The sequence below is a fragment of the Ovis canadensis genome, chromosome 21 (assembly GCF_042477335.2).
Source record: "Ovis canadensis isolate MfBH-ARS-UI-01 breed Bighorn chromosome 21, ARS-UI_OviCan_v2, whole genome shotgun sequence".
Classification (NCBI taxonomy): Eukaryota; Metazoa; Chordata; class Mammalia; order Artiodactyla; family Bovidae; genus Ovis; species Ovis canadensis.
In genome coordinates, this window is record NC_091265.1 from 61,907,491 (window position 1) to 61,929,099 (window position 21,609).

The window sequence follows — 21,609 nt, forward strand, 5'->3', positions numbered from 1 at the left end:
GAAAACACTGCGAAGTTTCCTTACTGCCTATAACATAACTTTGAAAACCGTGTAAGCGGCATTCTGGCAAATTCTCACTCAGAAGATAAAGAACTAAGTGACAGCTTTATTTTCAAATAGTCCCACTAAGAATGAATGAAGGCCTCTACTGAGGCGGCGGCAGCACGCCGTGCTTGACACAGCGGCACTGACTGCTCGCCCCACTGTAAGCGGTGACCCTGTCCCTAGGCCAACGGAGTCTAACCGGGGGCAGCAGCATTAGCTACAGCATCAGAGGCTATTTTAGAGCTGTTTGAGTAGAACCAAATGAAGCGCTGGAAAATATGAACCTGGAGTACTTGGATACAGTAAGATTTAAAGTTATAATAATAGTATCTGTGTGGTAATCCTAAACTTTACATTTTAGGACTACATATCTTAAGATGAGTCCCAGAACTACTGATAAGGGGTCTCTATCCACTTAGCGCATGGCGACAAGGCTCAGCAGGCTCGATGGTTTGGGACTTTGCTTCCCAAGTGTAATTGCGAGTTTGTGACAAACGGAGACTCTCAGGCCCCACCTCAAATCTACTGAATCAGAACCTGCATCTTAATAAGGTTCCCAAGTGACTCATATGTAAGCTGATTATAAGCAGCAGTTATCCAGGACTTGTACAGAAAACATGAGTTATTTACTGTTACGGAAGCCAGTAACAGGTAACTCTTCAGCCTTGGGGACAGTCAAAGCATGAGGGCTTCAGAATACATGGAGTTCTTTCCCAAGCCATTAAAACTTTTGTTGTAATTCTGATGGAAAACTTTCTAAAAGTGGTTTATATGCTTCCATATTTCAGGATACAAGGCATAACAAACATAATCTGTTTCTTGATGACTCCAGGCCGTAATTACAGGCCTTTGAGGTAATATTCTGAATGCCACTAGTCTACTGGGTCAAACAGCGAGTGTATCACTTTTTCTTCCAGGCTAACCAGTGAGTTAAATACTACTAGGACTCCACTAGCAGGAGAATGAGCCCTGGCCTCTTATGTTCACTGGGAAATAAGTGATATGGACTCAGAATAATGCAAGCCAGATTTTAGTTAGGCACTAGGGCATCCAATCCTGCTGATTTTAGGAAATCTATGTGCCCCTCTGACGGCAGGGAACCAGTTAAATAATCTCAAGTCCATTCCAAATTTCACTTCATTTTAGTAAGTAAAGATACATGATGGCAGGAAATTACATGAAAATATCAAAGGCATGTTTTAACCGGAATTACTTCTTTGGGAATTTAGAATATAATTGATAAATGAATTATCTGGTTTTAATTGTTAACAAGGGACAGAATTAAAGAGAAAGAAATGAACACATGACTTTCCTCTAACCACCTGTCCCCAACTAGTTACTGGTGACCATCCGCCTGGTGATCCAGTCCCTCCAGGGCTGTCCCTGACATGGCAGCTACACAGCATCACGCTGGTATGATGCAGCCAAGAGTGAGCAAAGGTCCAGAATTTGCTCCACATTCTGAATGAACCCCCACTGTCCTGCTTTTCCACCAGATTTCAAAACCCTCTCTGGACATTAAGAGGCAACAAAAAGTTGTAAAGGTCTGACTTCAGTGCTTGGCGGCGGTTAATTATGAAACTATCAAAGGGTCTTTTTGGGAGCAAGATGATGTTTAAGACAATTAAAGAAATTTAAAGGGTGACAGAGGTAAAGAGTTATGTAGTATTTTATATCTGTGGCATGTGATATTCAATAAAGCAGTTACAGATTTATTGATATTTTTTATCTGCATACTGAATATAAGCACATCTTTACTTCTAATGACTAGCTGAGTCTCAAAGATAAAACATAATGGTAAAACTCCCTATATATAGTAACAATTATTTAAAAGAAGTAAAGTTTGTAATAAAATCATGAAAAAAACTGATGCCACCTAATTTAAGTAGGAAAAAAAATCATCCACATTTTCAAGATTATACAGGATGCATATAAGCTATTTCTTTCAGCTAAGGTAATTCTCATCAACATCTAAAACAGAATATAAAGATATGCCTCCAACTTTATATTTTAATAGAACCATCTCAAGATAAAATAAGAACACAGAATTAAAACACACAGCTCTTGGAAGCTTTTGTTGCTCTTCTTGGCTCACACTTGGAAAATTCTTCTGCAACAAAAACTTTCCTTTAACATCACTTTAAATTTTGACTTAAAATTAACCATCTATTTTCTCAAGTTCAACGACATCATCTGTTCCACTCAGAATAAAGACTTAAAATTACCTAGTATTCATTTTGTGTGTTTGAAAACCTAAATAGGGATCAAGAACCAAACTGGTTGCTAGGTCATCATTTTCACAGAGTTCCTTGGCAGACATTCCAGAAGATGGTACATATCGACTCTGTCCTTCAAAGCCTGAATTCCCATTACCTGTGAGAAGAAAAGAGAAAAAGTAACTTGCACTGAATACTACTTAAATCTACCTTAAAAACCTTTAGCCTCACTGCCCATTCAAGTTAGTAATTAAGAATTAAAACTGCTACTTCAATCAATTTTACCAATTAAAAACTGAGTACCCTTTGCAAAAACAGAAAAACCAAATGCAGTACATTAACTCAATTATTGAGAACATTTTCGTTAGATAATATTATCAAGTTTCCCAAGAACAGGGTCTAGATAGCTGTGATACCCTGGCTCAGATACCTTACTTGCCCATCCAAGGAAGAGCTGAGACAGGAGACCGGCAGATGTTCGTCACAGTAGCAAGACAGCATCAAGGGCCACTGCAGGCGGGGCTGGGGTCAGAAGGAAACAAGAGGAGCACAAGAGCCCTCTGCAAGAAATGCCAGAAGGGCAGATCTCAAAGGAGCCAGAAAGGAACATCACAGTGTTACACCTTCAGCTTCCTGCTTTTGGGCAGATGTGTGATTATCATCCCCACTATGCAGGAAACTGAGGCCCAGAGGTTAAGAAACTTGCCTATGGTTACAGAGCCAGGTAGCAGCAGAGGGGAGAGAGGTAGAGAGAGACTGAGAGGCCTATTTCTAACTAACCTGCTTGAAACAGATTTTGAAGGAACGGATAAAAATAGGGAAGTGACTGAAAAAGGTAACTAAAGTAAATGGGTTCAACTGTGTAAAAAAAAACAATGTAAAGAGAGGAAAGGAAGACTAAACTTGTACGGCTGAAGCTTCCTCAGTGCTGATTTAGGTCTGATGTACATGTCACTGAGTCTTCATGGAGCCAGCACATGTAATTACAGAGGATACCAGCAGTGTAACTTTAAGCCTCTCAAAATTAAAAGGTGGAAGAACGAGAGACAAAGCGAGAGGTCTAACCATTTCATTCACTCTTCCAGTAAGTCAATAAATAAATAAACACTTACATGCAAGTCCCTGGAAAAGAGTATTTGCTTTCAAGTCAAACTTTTGCATGTAGGTATATGTACAACTATCGAAGTTGTTACATTTTCTATAACAGCTTTATTACAATTTAATTCACATACAAGTCACCCATTTACAGTATACAATTCAGAATATAGTTTTACACATATTTACAGAATTGTATAACCATCACTGCAATCAATTCTGGAACATTTTCATTACCCCTAAAAGAAACCCCATCCCTACCAGAAGTTACTGTCCATTTTTCCCTCCCACACAACCTCCAGCAACCACTCATCTACCCTGTTTCTGTGGATTTGCCTAGCTCTGAAAATTTCCCATGGATGGAATCATACGACATGCTGTCTTCTGTGACTGACTTCCACGTTGTACCACGCATCAGTACTTCATTCCTTATTAAGGCCAAATAATATTTCACTGTATGAATAGACCACATTTTGTTTTTCATTCATCAGCTGATGGAAACACAGGGGCTGTATCCATTTCTGGCTATGATGAATAACGTTTCCATGTACATTCAAGTAAAGTTTTTGTGAGTACATGTGTTTTCCAACTCTCTTAGGTACATATCCAGGGGTGGAAATTGCTGGGTCATGTGGTAACTCTATGCTGAACCTTTTGAGAAACTGCCAGACTGTTTTCCAAGTGGCTGCACTATTTTATGTTCCCAGAAACAGTGTATGAGGACTCTAAATTCACCACATCATCATCAGCACTCGTTACTATTTGTCCTTTTGATTTCAGACATCCTACTGATTGTGAAGGGGTACGCTATGGTTTTGATTTGAATTTCCCTGATGACTAATGATTTTCAGTATCTTTTCAGGTATTGGCTATTTGTATATCTTTGAAGAAATGTCTGTCTATTCAGATCCTTTGCCCATTTAACAATTTAAATTGTCTTTTATTATTTACTTGTAAGAATTCTTTTTAAAATTTATTTGGCTGTGCTGGGTCGCTGTTGCTGTGTGAGCTCTTCTCCAGCTGCAGGGTATGGGCTTCCCAGCGATGGCTTCTCTCGTGGCGCACACGGGCTTCGGTAGTGCCACACATAGGCTCGACGGTTGCAGTTCCTGGGCTCTCGAGCACAGGCTCAGTATTGTGGCACACCACTGTAGCTGCCCCACCCCATGCATGTGGCAGCTTTCCAGGCCAGGGATCAAACTGTGTCTCTTGCACTGGCAGGTGGACTCTTTACCACTGAGCCACCAGGGAAGCCCACAAGAGTTCTTTATTCTGGATTCTAGTCCTTTATCAGATATGTGATTTGAAAACATTTTCTCCTGTTCTGTAAGCTGTCTTTCCACGTTCTCGATGGTATTCCTTAAAGTCTGCAACTTCAGTGAAATTCACGTTATCCTTTTTCTTCTGATCCCTGTGCTTTTAGTGTCATATCCAAGAAACCACTGCCTAATCCAAAGTCATGGAAACTTACCCATGTGTTTTCTTCTGGGGGTTTTATAGTTTAAGCACTTAATCTAGGTCTTTGGTCCATTTTGAGTTAATGTTGCACATACGATCTGAGGTTCGATCTAACTTCATTCTTTTGCATGTGAGTATACAGCTTGGCCAGAACCAACTACTAAAAAAACTATTCTTTTCTCACTTAATTTCATTCACTTCTGTCAAAAATCAATTGACTACAAACACGAGGGTCTTCTCTGGATTCTCAAATCTATTTCATGAATATATGTCTATCCACATGCTAGTATAATGCTATCTTGATTACTGCAGCTTTGTAGTAAGCTCTGAACTGAAAAGTATGAATCTTTCAAGTCTGAGTTTTTTGAAGACTCTTTTAGCTATTGTAGGCCCCTTGAATTTTCTTAAGAGATCTAGGATGGGCCTGTCAATTTCTACAGAGAAGCCAGTTGAGATTTTGATAGAGATTACATTCAATCTGTGGGGCTTCCCTGGTAGCTCAGCTGGTAAATAATCTGCCTGTAATGCAAGAGACTCTGGTTCGATTTCTGGGTTGGGAAGATCCCCTGGAGAAGGGATAGGCTACCCACTCCAGTATTCTTGGGCTTCCCTGGTGGCTCAGATAGTAAAGAATCCATCTACAATGCAGGAGACCTGGGTTCGATCCCTGGGTTGAGAAGACCCCCTAGAAGAGGGCATGGAAACCCACTCCAGTATTCTTGCCTGGAGAATCCCACAGACAGAGGAGCCTGTCCATGGGGTCCCAAAGAGTTGGACACGACTGAGCGACTGAGCACAGCACACATTCAATCTGTAGATCATCTGGGGAGTATTACCATCTTAACAATATTAAGTCAATCAATGAATATGGGATGTCTTTCCATTTACTTAGATCTTTAATTTCTTTTCAATAAGGTTTTATAGTTGTCACAGTGTAAGTTTTACACTTTATGTTAAATTTATTGCTGTTTCTTTCTGATGCCATTGTAAACGAAACTGTTACTTTTATTTTTGGATTCTTTATTGAAAGTGTATAGACAGACAATTGATTTTTGTATACTTGTATCCTGCAATTTTGCTGAACTCATTTATTCTAATATTTTAGAGGATTCCTTAGGACTTTCTATATACACAATCATGTCATCTTCAAAGAGAGATTGTTTTACTTCTTTTCCAATGTAGATGGCTTTAAGTTCATTTTCTTGCTTAACTGGCGTAGTCAGAACTCCTAGTACAATGCTGAACAGAAGTGATGAGAACAGATAAATTTCTGTCTTGTTCCTGACCTCAGGAGAAACCATCCACCATTATACATGACATTAAGCATTATCAGGTTGAAGAATCCCTTTCTATTCCTAGTTTGCTGAGAGTTTTTATCCTGAAAGGATGTTGGATTTTGTCAAATGCTTCTTCTACATCTATTAGGATAATAGTACGGTTTTTGTCCTTGATTCTATTGATATGATTGATATCACATCAGTTGATTCTCAGACATTAAACCAACCTTGCACTCCTGGGACAAATCCCACTTGGGCATGCTACAGAACTCTCTTCATCTGTTGCTGGATCTGGCTGACTAGTATTTCACTGAGGATTTCTGCATCCATATTTATTAGAGACATTGGTCTGCAGGTCTCCTTTTCCCATGATGGCTCTGGTACAAGGATAATACTGGCCTTTTCTGTGCTGGTAGTGTTTTCTGTTTTTGATTTTAAATTTACTGATTCAATCTTCTTTACTTGCTTTATAGGTTTATTCAGATTTTGTATAAATTTCTTTCTAATTCAGTTTCAGTAATTTATTACTTTCTATAAATTTGTTGACTTAATCTTAGCTATTTTATTTCTTGGTATACACTTGTTCATAGTATTCTAATTCTTTACATTTTGCTAAGGCAGTAGTAATACCCTTCAATCCCACAGCCTCCAGAAGAATTGTTCCTTTCAAACTGTTGTGTTAGAGAAGACTCTTGGACTATAGGGAGAGCAAACCAGTCATAAGGAGTTCAGTTCAGTTGCTCAGTCGTGTCCAACTCTTTGCGACCCCATGAATCACAGCACGCCAGGCCTCCCTGTCCATCACCGTCTCCTGGAGTTCACTCAGACTCACGTCCATCTAGTCCATGATGCCATCCAGCCATCTCATCCTGGGTCATCCCCTTCTCCTCCTGCCCCCAATCTCTCCAAGCATCGGAGTCTTTTCCAATGAGTCAGCTCTTCACATGAGGTGGCCAAAGTACTGGAGCTTCAGCTTTAGCATCATTCCTTCCAAAGAAATCCCAGGCTTGATCTCCTTCGAATGGACTGGTTGGATCTCTTTGCAGTCCAAGGGACCCTCAAGAGTCTTCTCCAACACCACAGTTCAAACGCACCAATTCTTCAGCGCTCAGCCTTCTTCACAGTCCAACTCTCACATCCATACATGACCACAGGAAAAACCATAGCCTTGACTAGACGGACTTTAGTCGGCAAAGTAATGTCTCTGCTTTTGAATATACTATCTAGGTTGGTCATAACTTTTCTTCCAAGGAGTAAACGTCTTTTAATTTCATGGCTGCAGTCACCATCTGCAGCGATTTTGGAGCCCCCCAAAATAAAAGTCTGACACTGTCTCTACTGTTTCCCCATCTATTTCCCATGAAGTGATGGGACCAGATGCTATGATCTTCGTTTTCTGAATATTGAGCTTTAAGCCAACTTTTTCACTCTCCTCTTTCAGTTTCATCAAGAAGCTTTTTAGCTCTTCACTTTCTGCCGTAAGGGTGGTGTCATCTGCATATCTGAGGTTATTGATATTTCTCCCGGCAATCTTGATTCCAGCTTGTGCTTCTTCCAGTCCAGCGTTTCTCATGATGTACTCTGCATAGAAGTTAAATAAGCAGGGTGACAATATACAGCCTTGACATACTCCTTTTCCTATTTGGAACCAGTCTGTTGTTCCATGTCCAGTTCTAACTGCTGCTTCCTGACCTGCATACAGATTTCTCAAGAGGCAGGTCAGGTGGTCTGGTATTCCCATCTCTTTCAGAATTTTCCACAGTTTATTGTGATCCACACAGTCAAAGGCTTTGGCATAGTCAAGAAAGCAGAAATAGATGTTTTTCTGGAACTCTCTTGCTTTTTCCACGATCCAGCGGATGTTGGCAATTTGATCTCTGATTCCTCTGTCTTTTCTAAAACCAGCTTGAACATCAGGGAGTTCACAGTTCATGTACTGCTGAAGTCTGGCTTGGAGAATTTTGAGCATTACTTTACTACCATGTGAGATGAGTGCAATTGTGCGGTAGTTTGAGCATTGTTTTGCATTGCCTTTCTTTGGAATTGGAATGAAAACTGACCTTTTCCAGTCCTGTGGCCACTGCTGAGTTTTCCAAACTTGCTGACATATTGAGTGCAGCACTTTCATAGCATCATCTTTCAGGATTTGAAACAGCTCAACTGGAATTCCATCACCTCCACTAGCTTTGTTCATAGTGATGCTCTCTAAGGCCCACTTGACTTCACATTCCAGGATGTCTGGCTCTAGATGAGTGATCACATCATCATGATTATCTGGGTCGTGAAGATCTTTTTTGTACAGTTCTTCCGTGTATTCTTGCCACCTCTTCTTAATATCTTCTGCTTCTGTTAGGTCCAGACCATTTCTGTCCTTTATCGAGCCAATCTTTGCATGAAATGTTCCCTTGGTATTTCTAATTTTCTTGAAGAGATCTCTAGTCTTTCCCATTCTGTTCCTCTATTTCTTTGCATTGATCGCTGAAGGCGGCTTTCTTATCTCTTCTTCCTATTCTTTGGAACTCTGCATTCAGATGCTTATATCTTTCCTTTTCTCCTTTGCTTTTCGCCTCTCTTCTTTTCACAGCTATTTGTAAGGCCTCCCCAGACAGCCATTTTGCTTTTTTGCATTTCTTTTCCATGGGGATGGTCTTGATCCCTGTCTCCTATACAATGTCATGAACCTCATTCCATAGTTCATCAGGCACTCTATCTATCAGATCTAGACCCTTAAATCTATTTCTCACTTCCACTGTATAATCATAAGGGATTTGATTTAGGTCATACCTGAATGGTCTAACAGTTTTCCCTACTTTCTTCAATTTAAGTCTGAATTTGGCAATAAGGAGTTCATGATCTGAGCCACAGTCAGCTCCCGGTCTTGTTACTGACTGTATAGAGCTTCTCCATCTTTGGCTGCAAAGAATATAATCAATCTGATTTCGGTGTTGACCATCTGGTGACGTCCATGTGTAGAGTCTTCTCTCGTGTTGTTGGAAGAGGGTGTTTGCTATGACCAGTGCATTTCCTTGGCAAAACTCTTATTAGTTTTTGGCTGTGCAGGCACAGGAGGGCCTAGAGGAGCTATTCCACGTTGAAGGTCAGGAACGGTGGCAGTAAGGAGATACCCCTCGTCCAAGGTAAGGAACAGTGGCTGTGCTTTGCTGGAGCAGCCGTGAAGAGATACCCCACGCCAAGGTAAGAGAAACCCAAGTAAGATAGTAAGTGTTGCAAGAGGGCATCAGAGGGCAGACACACTAAAACCATACTCACAGAAAACTAGTCAACCTAATCACACCAGGACCACAGCCTTGTCTAACTCAATGAAACCAAGCCATGCCTGCCGGGCAACCCAAGACGGGCGGGTCATGGTGGAGAGGCCTGACAGAACGTGGTCCACTGGAGAAGGGATGGCAAGCCACTTCAGTATTCTTGCCTTGAGAACCCCATAAACAGTAGGAAAAGGCAAAATGATAGGATTCCAAAAAGAGGAACTCCCCAGGTCATTAGGTGCCCAACATGCTACTGGAGATCAGTGGAGAAATAACTCCAGAAAGAATGAATGGATGGAGCCAAAGCAAAAACAATACCCAGTTGTGGATGTGACTGGTGATAGAAGCAAGATCCGATGCTGTAAAGAGCAATATTGCATAGGAACCTGGAATGTCAGGTCCATGAATCAAGGCAAATTGGAAGTGGTCAAACAAGAGATGGCAAGGGTGAACGTCGACATTTTAGGAATCAGTGAACTAAAATGGACTGGAATGGGTGAATTTAACTCAGATGACCATTATACCTACTATTGCGGGCAGGAATCCCTCAGATGAAATGGAGTAGCCATCATGGTCAACAAAAGAGTCTGAAATGCAGTACTTGGATGCAATCTCAAAAACAACAGAATGATCTCTGTTCGTCTCCAAGGCAAACCATTCAATATCACAGTTATCCAAGTCTATGCCCCAACCAGTAATGCTGAAGAAACTGAAGTTGAATGGTTTTATGAAGACCTACAAGATCTTTTAGAACTAACACCCAAAAAAGATGTCCTTTTCATTATAGGGGACTGGAATGCAAAAAAAAAGTCATAAGGAAATCAACTCTAAATATTAATTGGAAGGATTGATGCTGAAGCTGAAGCTCCAATACTTTGGCCACTTGATGCGAAGAGCTGACTCACTGGAAAATACCCTGACCCTGGGAAAGGTTGAGAGCAGGAGGAAAGGGTGGCAGCAGAGGATGAGACGGTTGGATGGCATCACTGACTCAATGGACATGAGTCTGAGCAAAATCCGTGAGACAGTGAAGGACAGGGAAGGCTGCTGTGCTACAGTCCGTGGAGTAGCAAAGAGCTGGGCATGACTTAATGACTGAACAACAACAGTAATGTCCCTTCTGCTGTTGATTCTTCAGTCTTCTCTTTTTGTCAATCAATCCTGCTTAAAGATTTGCCAATTCTTGTTGATCTTTTCCAAGAATGAACTTCTTGAGCTTTGTTCATTTTCTTTGATTTCTATTTTGTTAATTTCTCCTCTATTTCCTTCCTTCTTCCTGCTTTGGGTTTAGTTTTGCTCTTTTTCTGGCGTTTTAAGGTAAAAGGTTAGATTATTGATTGATTCCTTCTTTTTAAAATACAGGTGTTCACAACTATAATTTCCCTCAGGCACTGCTTTAGCTGCATTCCGTAAGTTTTTGGTATGTTGTATCTTCATTTTCAATCGTCTCAAACTATTTACTTATTTCCCTTCTGATTTCTTCTCTAATCCACTGGTTATTTAGGAGTGAGTTAATTTCCACATATTTGTGTACTTCCCAGGTTTCTGTTATTCATTTCTAATCTTACTCCACTCTGGTCAGAACATATATTGTATGATTTCAATCCTTTTAATTTACTGAGGCTTAAAGTATGGCCTAGTCTATGGTCTATCCTGAACGCTTCACGTCCACTTGAAAAGAATGTGTGTTCTGCTCCTGTTAAGCGGAGTGTTCTATAAGGTCTGTCAGGAACAGCTGGTTTAGAGTACTGTTTGAGTCTTCTTTCCTTCATCTTCTGCTTATCCGTTCTATGCATTATTGAAAGTGGGGAACTGAAGTCCCACATTATTGCCGAATCGTCTATTCCTCCCTTCGGCTTTGTGAGTGTTTGCTCCATGTATTCTGTGGTTCTGGTGTTAGATGAAGTCACTAAAGTCTTTAATCTAAGATGATGCATCTTGTCACCACTGACACTCTTTCTGCACCATTCTTGCCCAATAACATCCAGTGTAATGCTGTTCGTCCTCACAGGTTTACATTCATCCTGGGGCAATTTACTACTCCTAAAAGAGCTCTGAAACACGGATCAAATCTACACTTTCTTGAACTCTCAATATGTAGCCTCATTATCAACCCAAAGATACTGAGATAAAAAAGTAATTCATTGTCAACAGTCCTTCTCTGTTAGGATATTCATCGTAAATAAACAGAAGAAACAGTGACAATTTTAACATGTAATGAGGGCTGACTTTATCATTCATATCACTCTACAAGTTTTCAAAGAAATACATACTTATACTTACAACAAACATAAAAAAACAGTTTAAAATTAAAAGAAATTTAACAGCAGTCTTTTAACATTTTTAATAGAACAAAGCAACCATTCAGGTATAAATTCTACAAAATATAAAGTTATGGATACAAAAACAGTATATTAAGAATTAAATTTGAGTTGTACACAATGTTTGATGAGAATAAAAGTTGACACAACTGTGAAAGAGTAAAAGAACCATACTGTTAATTGAGAAGAGAATACACATGGCAAACTGGAAAGAATTCCTGCCCCATACCACAATTAAAAGAGAGACAGTTGAGGTGTACATACATCTGCTCGACCTCCTCTCGCCTGCGTTTCTGCCAGCCTTCACGCTGTCCTTCCCCGTGTGCTGTAATTTTGCTTGATTCTGCTGATGGTCGTTAGACAACTTGCCTCCATGTCTCCTGCCATTCACCACCATGTTCTTGGATTCTCCCAACCACTTCATACCCACAGGCAGCCTGACCCAGGTGCATTTAGTCACTCTCTTCAAATAGCTTAGAGAATAATTTCAATGTTCTCTCCTGACAGAAACAGAACATGAAAAACAGAGTAAAACGGGGAGGTAAGTACATATAAGACCGCACTGCACAGACCCCTGAGCAACTTTCAGCACAGTAAGAGACCACGCTGCACAGACCCCTGAGCAACTTTCAGAGCAGTAAAAGCAGCTGCACAATCCGTGCTTCCACTCTTCACAGACTGTCCTGGCCCTCCCTCCTTCCATCACGCTGAGGCCTACAGAGCCCCCAGACTCACTCCGCCCTGCTCACTGCTTGTGCTAACAGCGACCGGTAACTAGTAAGTGTTCAATAAATAGTTATCTCTTAGTTACCAACAAGAATCATCTTTGCTTCCCATTACTGTGATATCTAGGTATAGCTAGACATCAATAACTAGCTCAAACTACAAGTTTTGGAAAACTGTATTAACTCTGTGAATAAACTACAAGAAAAATTGCTTCTTCTCTTTTTGAGGAGCTGAAGAAAAGGCATCTAAGTTAAGCTTTCTCCACAAGAGTTTTGTTAGTCTGAAATCAGTATTAAGGGTATTTAAGAGACCAGCATTCAAATATCAAAATACTGCTCATCATGAAATACCTGCCTTAGCTTTCTTTACATTGGCAACAAGAACTGAAATTATATTTGTTAGTACAGTGGTTTCCCTATCTGAATTTTAAATGGCTGAATTTAGGGGCAAAATGACTAGGACAGTGAGTGATGCTTATCATATGTAAGAACCTTTGGAAAAGAAGGTATAATAGATGGTGTTTGCTGGTAGTGAAATAAGAGAGGATGTCCACGTCATCACCTCATTAAGTCAAACTAAAAAGGCTCAAGGAAAGGAAAATACAACCACAGAGCTGAGGGAATTTTCGGATTTCAGCACAACTCTTTCAACGCGCAGAGGGGACTGAGGCAGCCCACCCAAGGCGCGCAGCCAGCCTGCAGCGGCATCCAGAGAGGAGCCCAGCGCTGCTGCCGAAAGGCCTCCCACTCCAGCAAAGGGCGTCTTCCCTCACTTTCCCCAAACACACGGAAAAGTGCACAATAAATCATTCTGAAGAACTCCCAGAAATGCAGAGCTGGAGATAATTACTGATACCCAACACAAATACGAAATATTAATTGTTACTTGACCTCCAGTCTCTCTGACATCACAGGAATTCTGTGTGAACTCAGCGAGGTAGAATGTGTGTTCGAGCAACATGCTTAGATATAAGAAGGTAAAAACCAGCTGATCCATATCAAGAATACTTTTAAATTGTTCTCAAAGATGTATTTTCTCTTAGTTCCTTCACTATTTAAATTCAATTAGTCTACAGCTCTTATTGTACTGATCTTTTGATTCTTCCTGTGGGCTTCACTAAACCTAGAAAAAAGCAGCAGCTTAAATAGGTAAAGGCAAGTAAAATACTGATATACCAGTTACAAGCTAAATGTTTTCGAACTAATATACTTTATTAAATAGAACAGTATCTCCTAGCAATGATGGAATATCTTATACTTACACTTAGACAACTGGTCTTTTTGTCTAATTCCTACATGTTCCAGGAAGTCTTCCTTGACCTTCATCCTCAAATCCAGATAGACACCCTACTATAAAACTGGGTGAAAGCCCGTAAGTCACCTTATAGTGGAGGCCTGTCTGTCACCTCCAAAGCTAGCGGAGATGATGGAATTCCAGCTGAGTTATTTCAAATCCTAAAAGATGATGCTGTTAAAGAGCTGTACTCAATGTGCCAGCAGATTTAGAAAACTCAGCAGTGACCATAGGACCGGAAAAAGTCAGTTTTCATTTCAATCCCAAAGAAAGGCAATGCCACAGAAAGTTCAAACCACCTTACAGTCACGCTCATCTCACATGCTGGCAAGGTAATGCTCAAAACCCTTCAAGCTAGGCTTTACCAGTAAGCGAGCCAAGAACTTACAGATGTACAAGCTGGATTTAGAAAAGGCAGAGGAAACAGAGATCAAATTGCCAACATCCGCCGGATCACAGAAAAAGCAAGGGAATTGCAGGAAAACATCTACTTCTGCATCACTGACACCCTGAAGCCTCTGACTGTATGGATCACAACTGGAAAATCCTTAAAAAGATGGGGATACCAGACCACCTTACCTACCTATTTCCTGAGAAACCAGTATGCAGGTCAAGAAGCAACAGTTAGAACCAGACATGGAACAATGGACTGGTTTCAAAACTGGGAAAGGAATATGTCAAGGCTAAACATGGTCTCCCTGCTTATTTAACTTCAATGCAGAGTACATTGTGTGAAATGCTGGGCTGGATGAATTACAAGCTGGAATCAAGACCGCCAGGAGAAATATCAATAATATTTGATATCAAATATCTCAGATACACACAGATGATAACACTCTAATGGCAGAAAGTAAAGAGAAATTAAAGAGCCTCTTGATGAGGGTGAAAGAGGAGAGTGAAAAAACAGGCTTAAAGCTCAATATCCAAAAAACTAAGATCATGGCATCCGGTCGAATCACCTCATGGCAACGAGAAGGGGAACAAGTGGAAGCAAAGACAGATTTTATTTTCCTGGAATCCAAAATCACTGAGGACAGTAACTGCAGCCATGAAATTAAAAGACGCTTGCTCCTGGGAAAAAAAGCTATGACAAACCCACACACCATATTAAAAAGCAGACCTTCCTCGACAAAGGTCTGTATAGTCAAAGTACACTTTTTCCACTAGTCATGTACAAATGTGAGAGTTCACGAATGTGAACTATCAAGAAGGCTGAGCACTGAAGAATTGATGCTTTTGAACTGTGGTGTTGGAGAAGACTCTTGAGAGTCCCCTGGACTGCAAGGAGATCCAACCAGTCAAGCCTAAAGGAAATCAACCCTGAATATTCACCGGAGGAACTGATACTAAACCTAAAGCTCCAATACTCTGACCACCTGATGGGAAGAGCCAACTCATCAGAAGAGACGCTGATGCTGGGAAAGACTGAGGGCAGGGAGAGAAAGGGCCAACAGAGGATGACGGTTGGATGGCACTGCCGACTCAATGGACATTAATCTGAGCAGATTCCAGGAGACAGTGAAGGACAGGGAAGCGTGGCGTGCTGCAGTCCATGGGGTTATGAACAGCAACAACAGTCTGCCTCCGTAAGGGACTGAGGGTTCCTGAAGTCAGGAACGTACTTTTCTTTTCCTTAGCATAGCACAAAGTAGATCAAAGGTACTCAACTGATGAAAGCATAAATTAGGCTGTGATCTAAGCCACCTCACAGGAGCTGCCGCGTCCGCATTTCCTGGACTATGAGTTATAACCTCTCCGCCAGCTCTCTTCTTCCTCAAGGTGCCTGTGCTGGCACTGGCAGCTGGCGCAGGGCTGGCACGGCGGCACAGCTCTCACCACCAGCAGCCTCCCGCGCACCTACCACAGGGCTTTCCGGCCCCCCCGACTCTGTGCCTCTAGAGAAAACAGTAAGGAAGTTCATCTCAAGAATGTCTACGTATATTGGTGACACAGGACCTACAGACAACGATGAAAGGATGTGTTTTTAAGCCTCTTTTAGGAGTCCTAATACTCCTCAATGATATAAAAGGTAACTATATGGAATAGAAAAGAGGAACGTGGCTTTAGACAGAATTAAGAGACAAAAGAAAGAGCAAATCACCTCCCTAGAGAACCCTTCAGCCTCAACCAAGCTCCCAGTCAGAGGAAAAAAGCAGAAAACCTGGGACAACGCCCAGCAATCTGTGCTTTAATAAGCCCTCCAGGTGATTCTGATGCAACTCCAGGGTCTGAACTACTTTTCTAAGTTACTTGTTCATCTACTAGGGCAAAGAACAGATGTCAAATTTTTAGGGAAAATTAAATAAAAAATTTTAATTTGAGGAAATTATACCTATCAACCCAATTTCTCCCAAGAATTCAGAAAGTTCACCAATAAATCATTTTAGTAGTACACTCTAACTCAGTTCATGGAGAACAGACTGAGATCCACTCTAACTTACACATAATTTCAATTAAATGTAGGTTAATGACCAAAAAACAGGAGCAAATGCACAATCCGGGGTGTCTCAAGTATATTGCAGTCAATTGATACTATTTTATTTGAACTGAAGGACCCAAAGTACTCTGTCAATCAGAAGACATGGCTGAATTCCACTGGATGAACACGCTGCAGGGATGTCTGGGTGGGCCCCATACTCAAGCAGAGGCGCCAACACTCTCCACTCGTCTGGGCAACAACAGCTATCGTTACAGCAAAAGACTTCAGCTCACGATGAATATTCTGTGAAAGCAGTTTTAGTAAAGCTAGCAGATTGGGAGCTATGTATAAAATTTTAGCTCAAAATAAACATATTCTCTACTAATCATCAGGTCATCGTCTGCTCTGCCCTCATGAGTACAGGATCTGCTCTTGTTGGCATGATCGTTCCCCCAGGACGATGAGCTGGAAGAACACTTTCATATTAAAGGTGGAGATGGAATGTGAAAAGCTAACACAGGTAGGTATTTTCATAGGAGAAACAGGAGCTCAAGACACGGGGTGGTTCCCCCTCCCAACAGAGGAAGGGTGCAGTCTCTCTGGCCTGGAACCCAGCTGGCTCACATGGAAATACTACCATGGTCTTGACTTGGTTGACAGTATCTGAGCTGTATTTAGAAGTTAAAATCACCTCAAATTTATCTCAAAATTGGCAGAAAAAAATTTTTAAGAAAGGAGTACTGGCTATTCCTTAAATGGCCTAACAAGTTACAAATCACTCTGTTGATTTCCCAATTAAAAAATCATGAAAATTATTACATCTACTACACTCCAGTCACTGAAGACGCAGCAAACAAGGCTTCTGCCCTCATCTGTGCTTAAATTCTACTGAAGAAAGCTCTGGAAAATGACAAATTAGCAAATAAACGCCAACATCTTGGAGAAAATAAAACCATTTCTAACTGGCAGGGGGTGTTTTAGGTGGAACCCAGGTGGGGCAGGGAAAAGCACCGGGGAGCACTGAAGAGCGAGCACAGGCAAAGGGCAGGTACAAAGCTGGAGGAGGAAGGCCCAGCAGAGCCCCGTGCAGCTGGAGCAAAGGAGGCGGTCAGAGGGCAGGAGGCAGGCCAGGGAGGTTCCCAGAAAAAACAGTGTTGACAGGGGGGCCTCCAAACCCTGGCTGAGACCTAGGCATTAACTCTCAGTGAGAAAACAGCAGGGATGGGAGCTGAGTGGTAAAGGCCTCTGCTGGCTGCTCTTATGAAGAAGAGCAGCACTAATTAAGCAACTAATAATCTGGGAGGACGAGAGAAAAAGCAGTTAAGAGACCACAGCAATAAATGAGAGGAGAGATGGATACTGGTGGCCCGCAGTAGCAGAGTGGGGGAGAAGGGGTTGAGTTCAGGGGTCCTTTCAGAAGGTTTTGCTGACAAACAGGATTTGCTAACACTGTGTGGAAGAAAGAGGTCTCAGATATGCTTGCAAATGGAAGAAGGGACTCAGAAGTTATGGAGGTGACTGGGGTGCTGTTTTTCCCCACCCCTCTGCCCTGGGAACATGTTCCTGTGAGTCGGGGGTCTGTGGGAGGTGAGCCTAGGGGCTGAGGGGCCGGGGCACTGCTGACCTTCGTGGACGGCGTGAAATAGGTGCTGCCTGTGTTCACTGCATGTAAGCCATCACCTGCAGAGACTTAAACACCCTGCTGGAACCTCCCCCAGCCACGCCCCAACCCGCGCTTTTAAAGTCTCTTCAGGTGATTCCTAGAGAAGGAAATGGCAACCCACTCCAGTATTCTTGCCCGGAAATCCCATGGATGGAGGAGCCTGGTGGGCTACAGTCCACGGGGTTGCAAAGAGTCAGACACGACTGAGCGACTTCACTTCAAGACCACAGGAAGGTCAGGTTTTGGTAGGGGCTGGGGGGGAAGGAGTTTGGTTTGGTTGTGTTTGAGGTATCTGTTAAAAAGAGTCCAAGCAGAGAGGTCTAGGCAGCCGGACACAAGGCCCTGGAGGTCAGGTTCAGGCTGGATGTACACACTTGGGAACTGGGGACTAGTGAGAGGTTAAACCACAGGACCAAGTGAAATCTCCTAGGGAGGAAGTATAGAGGAAAGAAGTCAAGGGCCAAGGGGGCCCAGGTATTTAGAGCTCCAGATGATGGAGCAGCAGCTGAGGACACCAGGAGGAGCAAAGAGTAAGGAAGGAGGCGAAGCAAGAGTGAATCAGGGACCCGCGTTTCAGGAAGGAGGCCTGGCTGGGCACAGGCTGCGGGGCTCATCAGGCAGATCTCTGAGGGTCCGGGCCGCTGTGAGCCTCTTTTGGAAAGGACAAAGAACCTCTGAAATGGACGTGATGTCTTGAAACATGAGCTCATGGGGCAAGAACTAGATGGCAGAAAGGAATATAAAGAATCATGAGTAAAGAGAGTCCTAAGATCTTTTCATTTATTTAAAATAAGAGAAAGAAAGTCTAAATTTCAGGTACCAGAAAAGATATCTGTAACACTGAGAGGGTGGGAATAGGTCAATTTGAGACCAGCATGCTTTGAGAGTTTCTAAGGATCTTTGTTCTGTTGTTTTTAAGTGAACAGATTTACTAGTAATCAGGAAGGGACTAAAATCACCAGTATGCTGATGGAAAGAATTCCAAAGTGTCTGTACAAGGCTTTGCCCCGTTTTTACAGGTGTCACAAAAGGGACACAACCGGGCAGCTGTCAATGTGCTCTGGGACGGGACACCTTCCCTTACCCCTACCCGCCCCTGGGGTTTCTTCTTGTCGTTATTCAGGCTCCTCTGTCCATGGGATTTCCCAGCAAGAATAATGGAGTGGCTTGCTTTCCTCCTCCAGGGGATCTTCCCCAACCAGGGATTGAACTCGTATCTCCTGCATTGGCAGGTGGGTTCTTTACCACTGAGTCACCAGGGAAGCTCACAGGGGCGTTTACCTGACACTGGAGCAACAGGAAGGGGCTCACTGGACCAGTGCAGGTGGGGAAGGATGCCCGTGCTTCAGATTCTACTGTCAAATGTAAAGGGCTTCCCTTGTAGCTCAGCTGGTCGAGAATCCACCCGCAGTGCAGGAGCTGCTGCTGCTGCTAAGTCGCTTCAGTCGTGTCCGACTCTGTGCAACCCCAGAGATGGCAGCCCACCACGCTCCGCTGTCCCCGGGATTCTCCAGGCAAAAGTACTGGAGTGGGGTGCCATAGCCTTCTCCGCAGTGCAGGAGACCGGGGTTCAATCCCTGGGTCGGGAAGAGCCCCTGGAGAAGGGAAAGTATTCTGACCTGGAGAATTCAAATGTAAAGAAAAGGGCACACCACTCATGATGATACAAAACACACCAGAAAACTGCTAAAACAAGAGATGCATTTAAAGAGGAAAGCATATAAAGAATTATTTAGAGTTGTGTTTAAAGAGGAAAGTTTGATCACATTTTAATACCACTAAGGTAAAAAGCACGTGCACACACACCCCCCCATCATGAATTCCAAATCACCAACAGACAGCAATGGCTGTTTTGGGGGAACAGGATTAATATAAAAAAGACTTTTCCCAAAAACATTTACAGTGAACCTATTTCTTTGTAATTGGAAAAAAACAAACAGCCCACTCCGCCTAATACTTGAAATTCAAGTTTCCAAAGAAAGCACCGAGTTGCTTCATAGACAGTGTGTCCAGTGAGGGACCCTCAGCAAATGCCAACATGCTTCCAGACTCCCACTGTGACAGTGTCCTTTATGCACACTCACAAGGACCAAAACTGTTCGTGCCTTTGAACTCAGCTGCTCATCTCCAATTTGAAAACTCTAGTTTCAGTTCTTTTTCACTTAAAACTTTTGGACAGGAATTCTTCATTGAGTATCCTAAATACAAATCGGGATTTTTAAAAATCTGTTATAAAAATGAAAACATCAATTCTGAAAGACTACCAAAAATTTTGACACAATTCTGGTAACATCACCAATAACTCTCTAACCAGTTTCTAACTGAACTTGTCTGAAGGTAGTTTATCTTAGAGAAATTAGCTACTGACAAGGAAACAATTTCCCAAGTGGCTGAAATGAAAAAGTTGACACGTTTTTAAAAGCAGGCTCTAGCTTGCTAGAGGACTTTTGAAAATCTTTATTGAGAAAAAGCAGAACAAACATTTTTCAAGTGATTCAGTTACAATTTGCTAAGAAAACAATTCAATACACCAAACAGTTAACAGTCTTATTTTGGAGAAAGAGATTACAAACAATTCTTTGACTGTTATATGATATATTCTTCAAAAGGTTTGACTTTTCAAAATGAGCATACACTACTTTTGTAATAAAGAATAAGTATAAAAAGGAAAATAAAACAGATCTCACAAAAATCCTTCTGCATCATCCATGTGTATGTAAGTTAAAGCCAATTTCTAAAACTTTACTCACAGCAATTAAAGCCAGACTTCTAGGCAGATGGGGAGTGAAAAAGTTTTCAATGCTTGTGGACTCTGATGCTCACACTCACAACGCCAGACTTCCAGGAGCTTTATATTTCAGATAAGCACAAGAAGACAAACACAAATAAAAGGCATAGAAATGAAAGAAAGCACGGTCCAAAGATGAAACAGCAAACAGACACGCACCCCAAAAGAACAAAGAGCACACCCCGGCTCTGCCGTCAGTGCGCCCAGCAGACTGCCCGATACGTGCTTTCGCGTTTCTGCTTCACGGCGCTTATCACAACCATACTCACTTCTTCACGCGGTCCTTGATGACGCCTGCCTCCCCCACACGGCGCGCCCAAGGTGAGGCACACCTTCACATCACTGGAACCCGTCACAAGGCCCAGCATGGCACAGGCCCACGCGTACCGTACCCCCTTTCCAGTCGCAACCCTAACTGCTACATATAGCTCATCCGTTCTTTCAAGTCTGAAATGACAACAGGACTCTACAACATACGGACCGAAGAACTCCTGCCAGTCTTTGTCAACGGCCATTCCAAACTCACTCGCATCCAACATGTAGCTGAGGTTCCACAGAATCCTCCAGTAACGATTCACGCAATGAGACCAGCTGAAGCCTCGCAAAGCCACCAGAAGCATCTGGGATCACTACTACTCCACTGTTCAGACTTTAACGCAGTTGGTCAGGGTAACTGTGCATTGCCAATTTGTTAGAAAACTACCAGGAAAGCTGCCACACCTGTAACCTTAAAACTTGCTCCTGTAAACACTGCCAGAAAAAAAATCTCAAGAATTCAGATGACCTGTCAGAGTTCAACCAGTGGTAGTGCTAGAAATCTCAGGGATGATTATTCTCTTAAATTCAGCAGCAAGCCCTCACTCACCTAGGGCAGGGCGCTGCTCCAAATCTGGAGTTGTCACGCAGATTCCGTGCTCACCGGGCATCTAACACCAAACTTCAGAGCAAAGAACGGGTCTTTACACTTGTAAAAGAGCTATTAAAAAAGTATCATTTCTGCTTTTCTCTTCCAGCTTTTGTACAAACTCATATGCATCTT

The 21,609-nt window shown here is 42.2% G+C and overlaps 1 protein-coding gene across 5 annotated transcripts in view; it reads right to left on the reverse strand.

The window, feature by feature from the left end:
- KMT5B (lysine methyltransferase 5B) overlaps positions 1-21,609 on the reverse strand; it is a 57,761-nt gene that overhangs the window by 25,096 nt on the left and 11,056 nt on the right. For all 5 annotated transcript variants that reach the window (XM_069565596.1, XM_069565599.1, XM_069565597.1 and 2 more), the window contains exons 2-3: positions 11,946-12,181; positions 2,271-2,418 (exon numbers count right to left, since the gene is read on the reverse strand). In XM_069565596.1, the coding sequence (XP_069421697.1) occupies positions 2,271-2,418; positions 11,946-12,105 (308 nt within the window). In that variant the 5' untranslated portion in view covers positions 12,106-12,181. The remainder of the gene's footprint in view (positions 1-2,270; positions 2,419-11,945; positions 12,182-21,609) is intronic.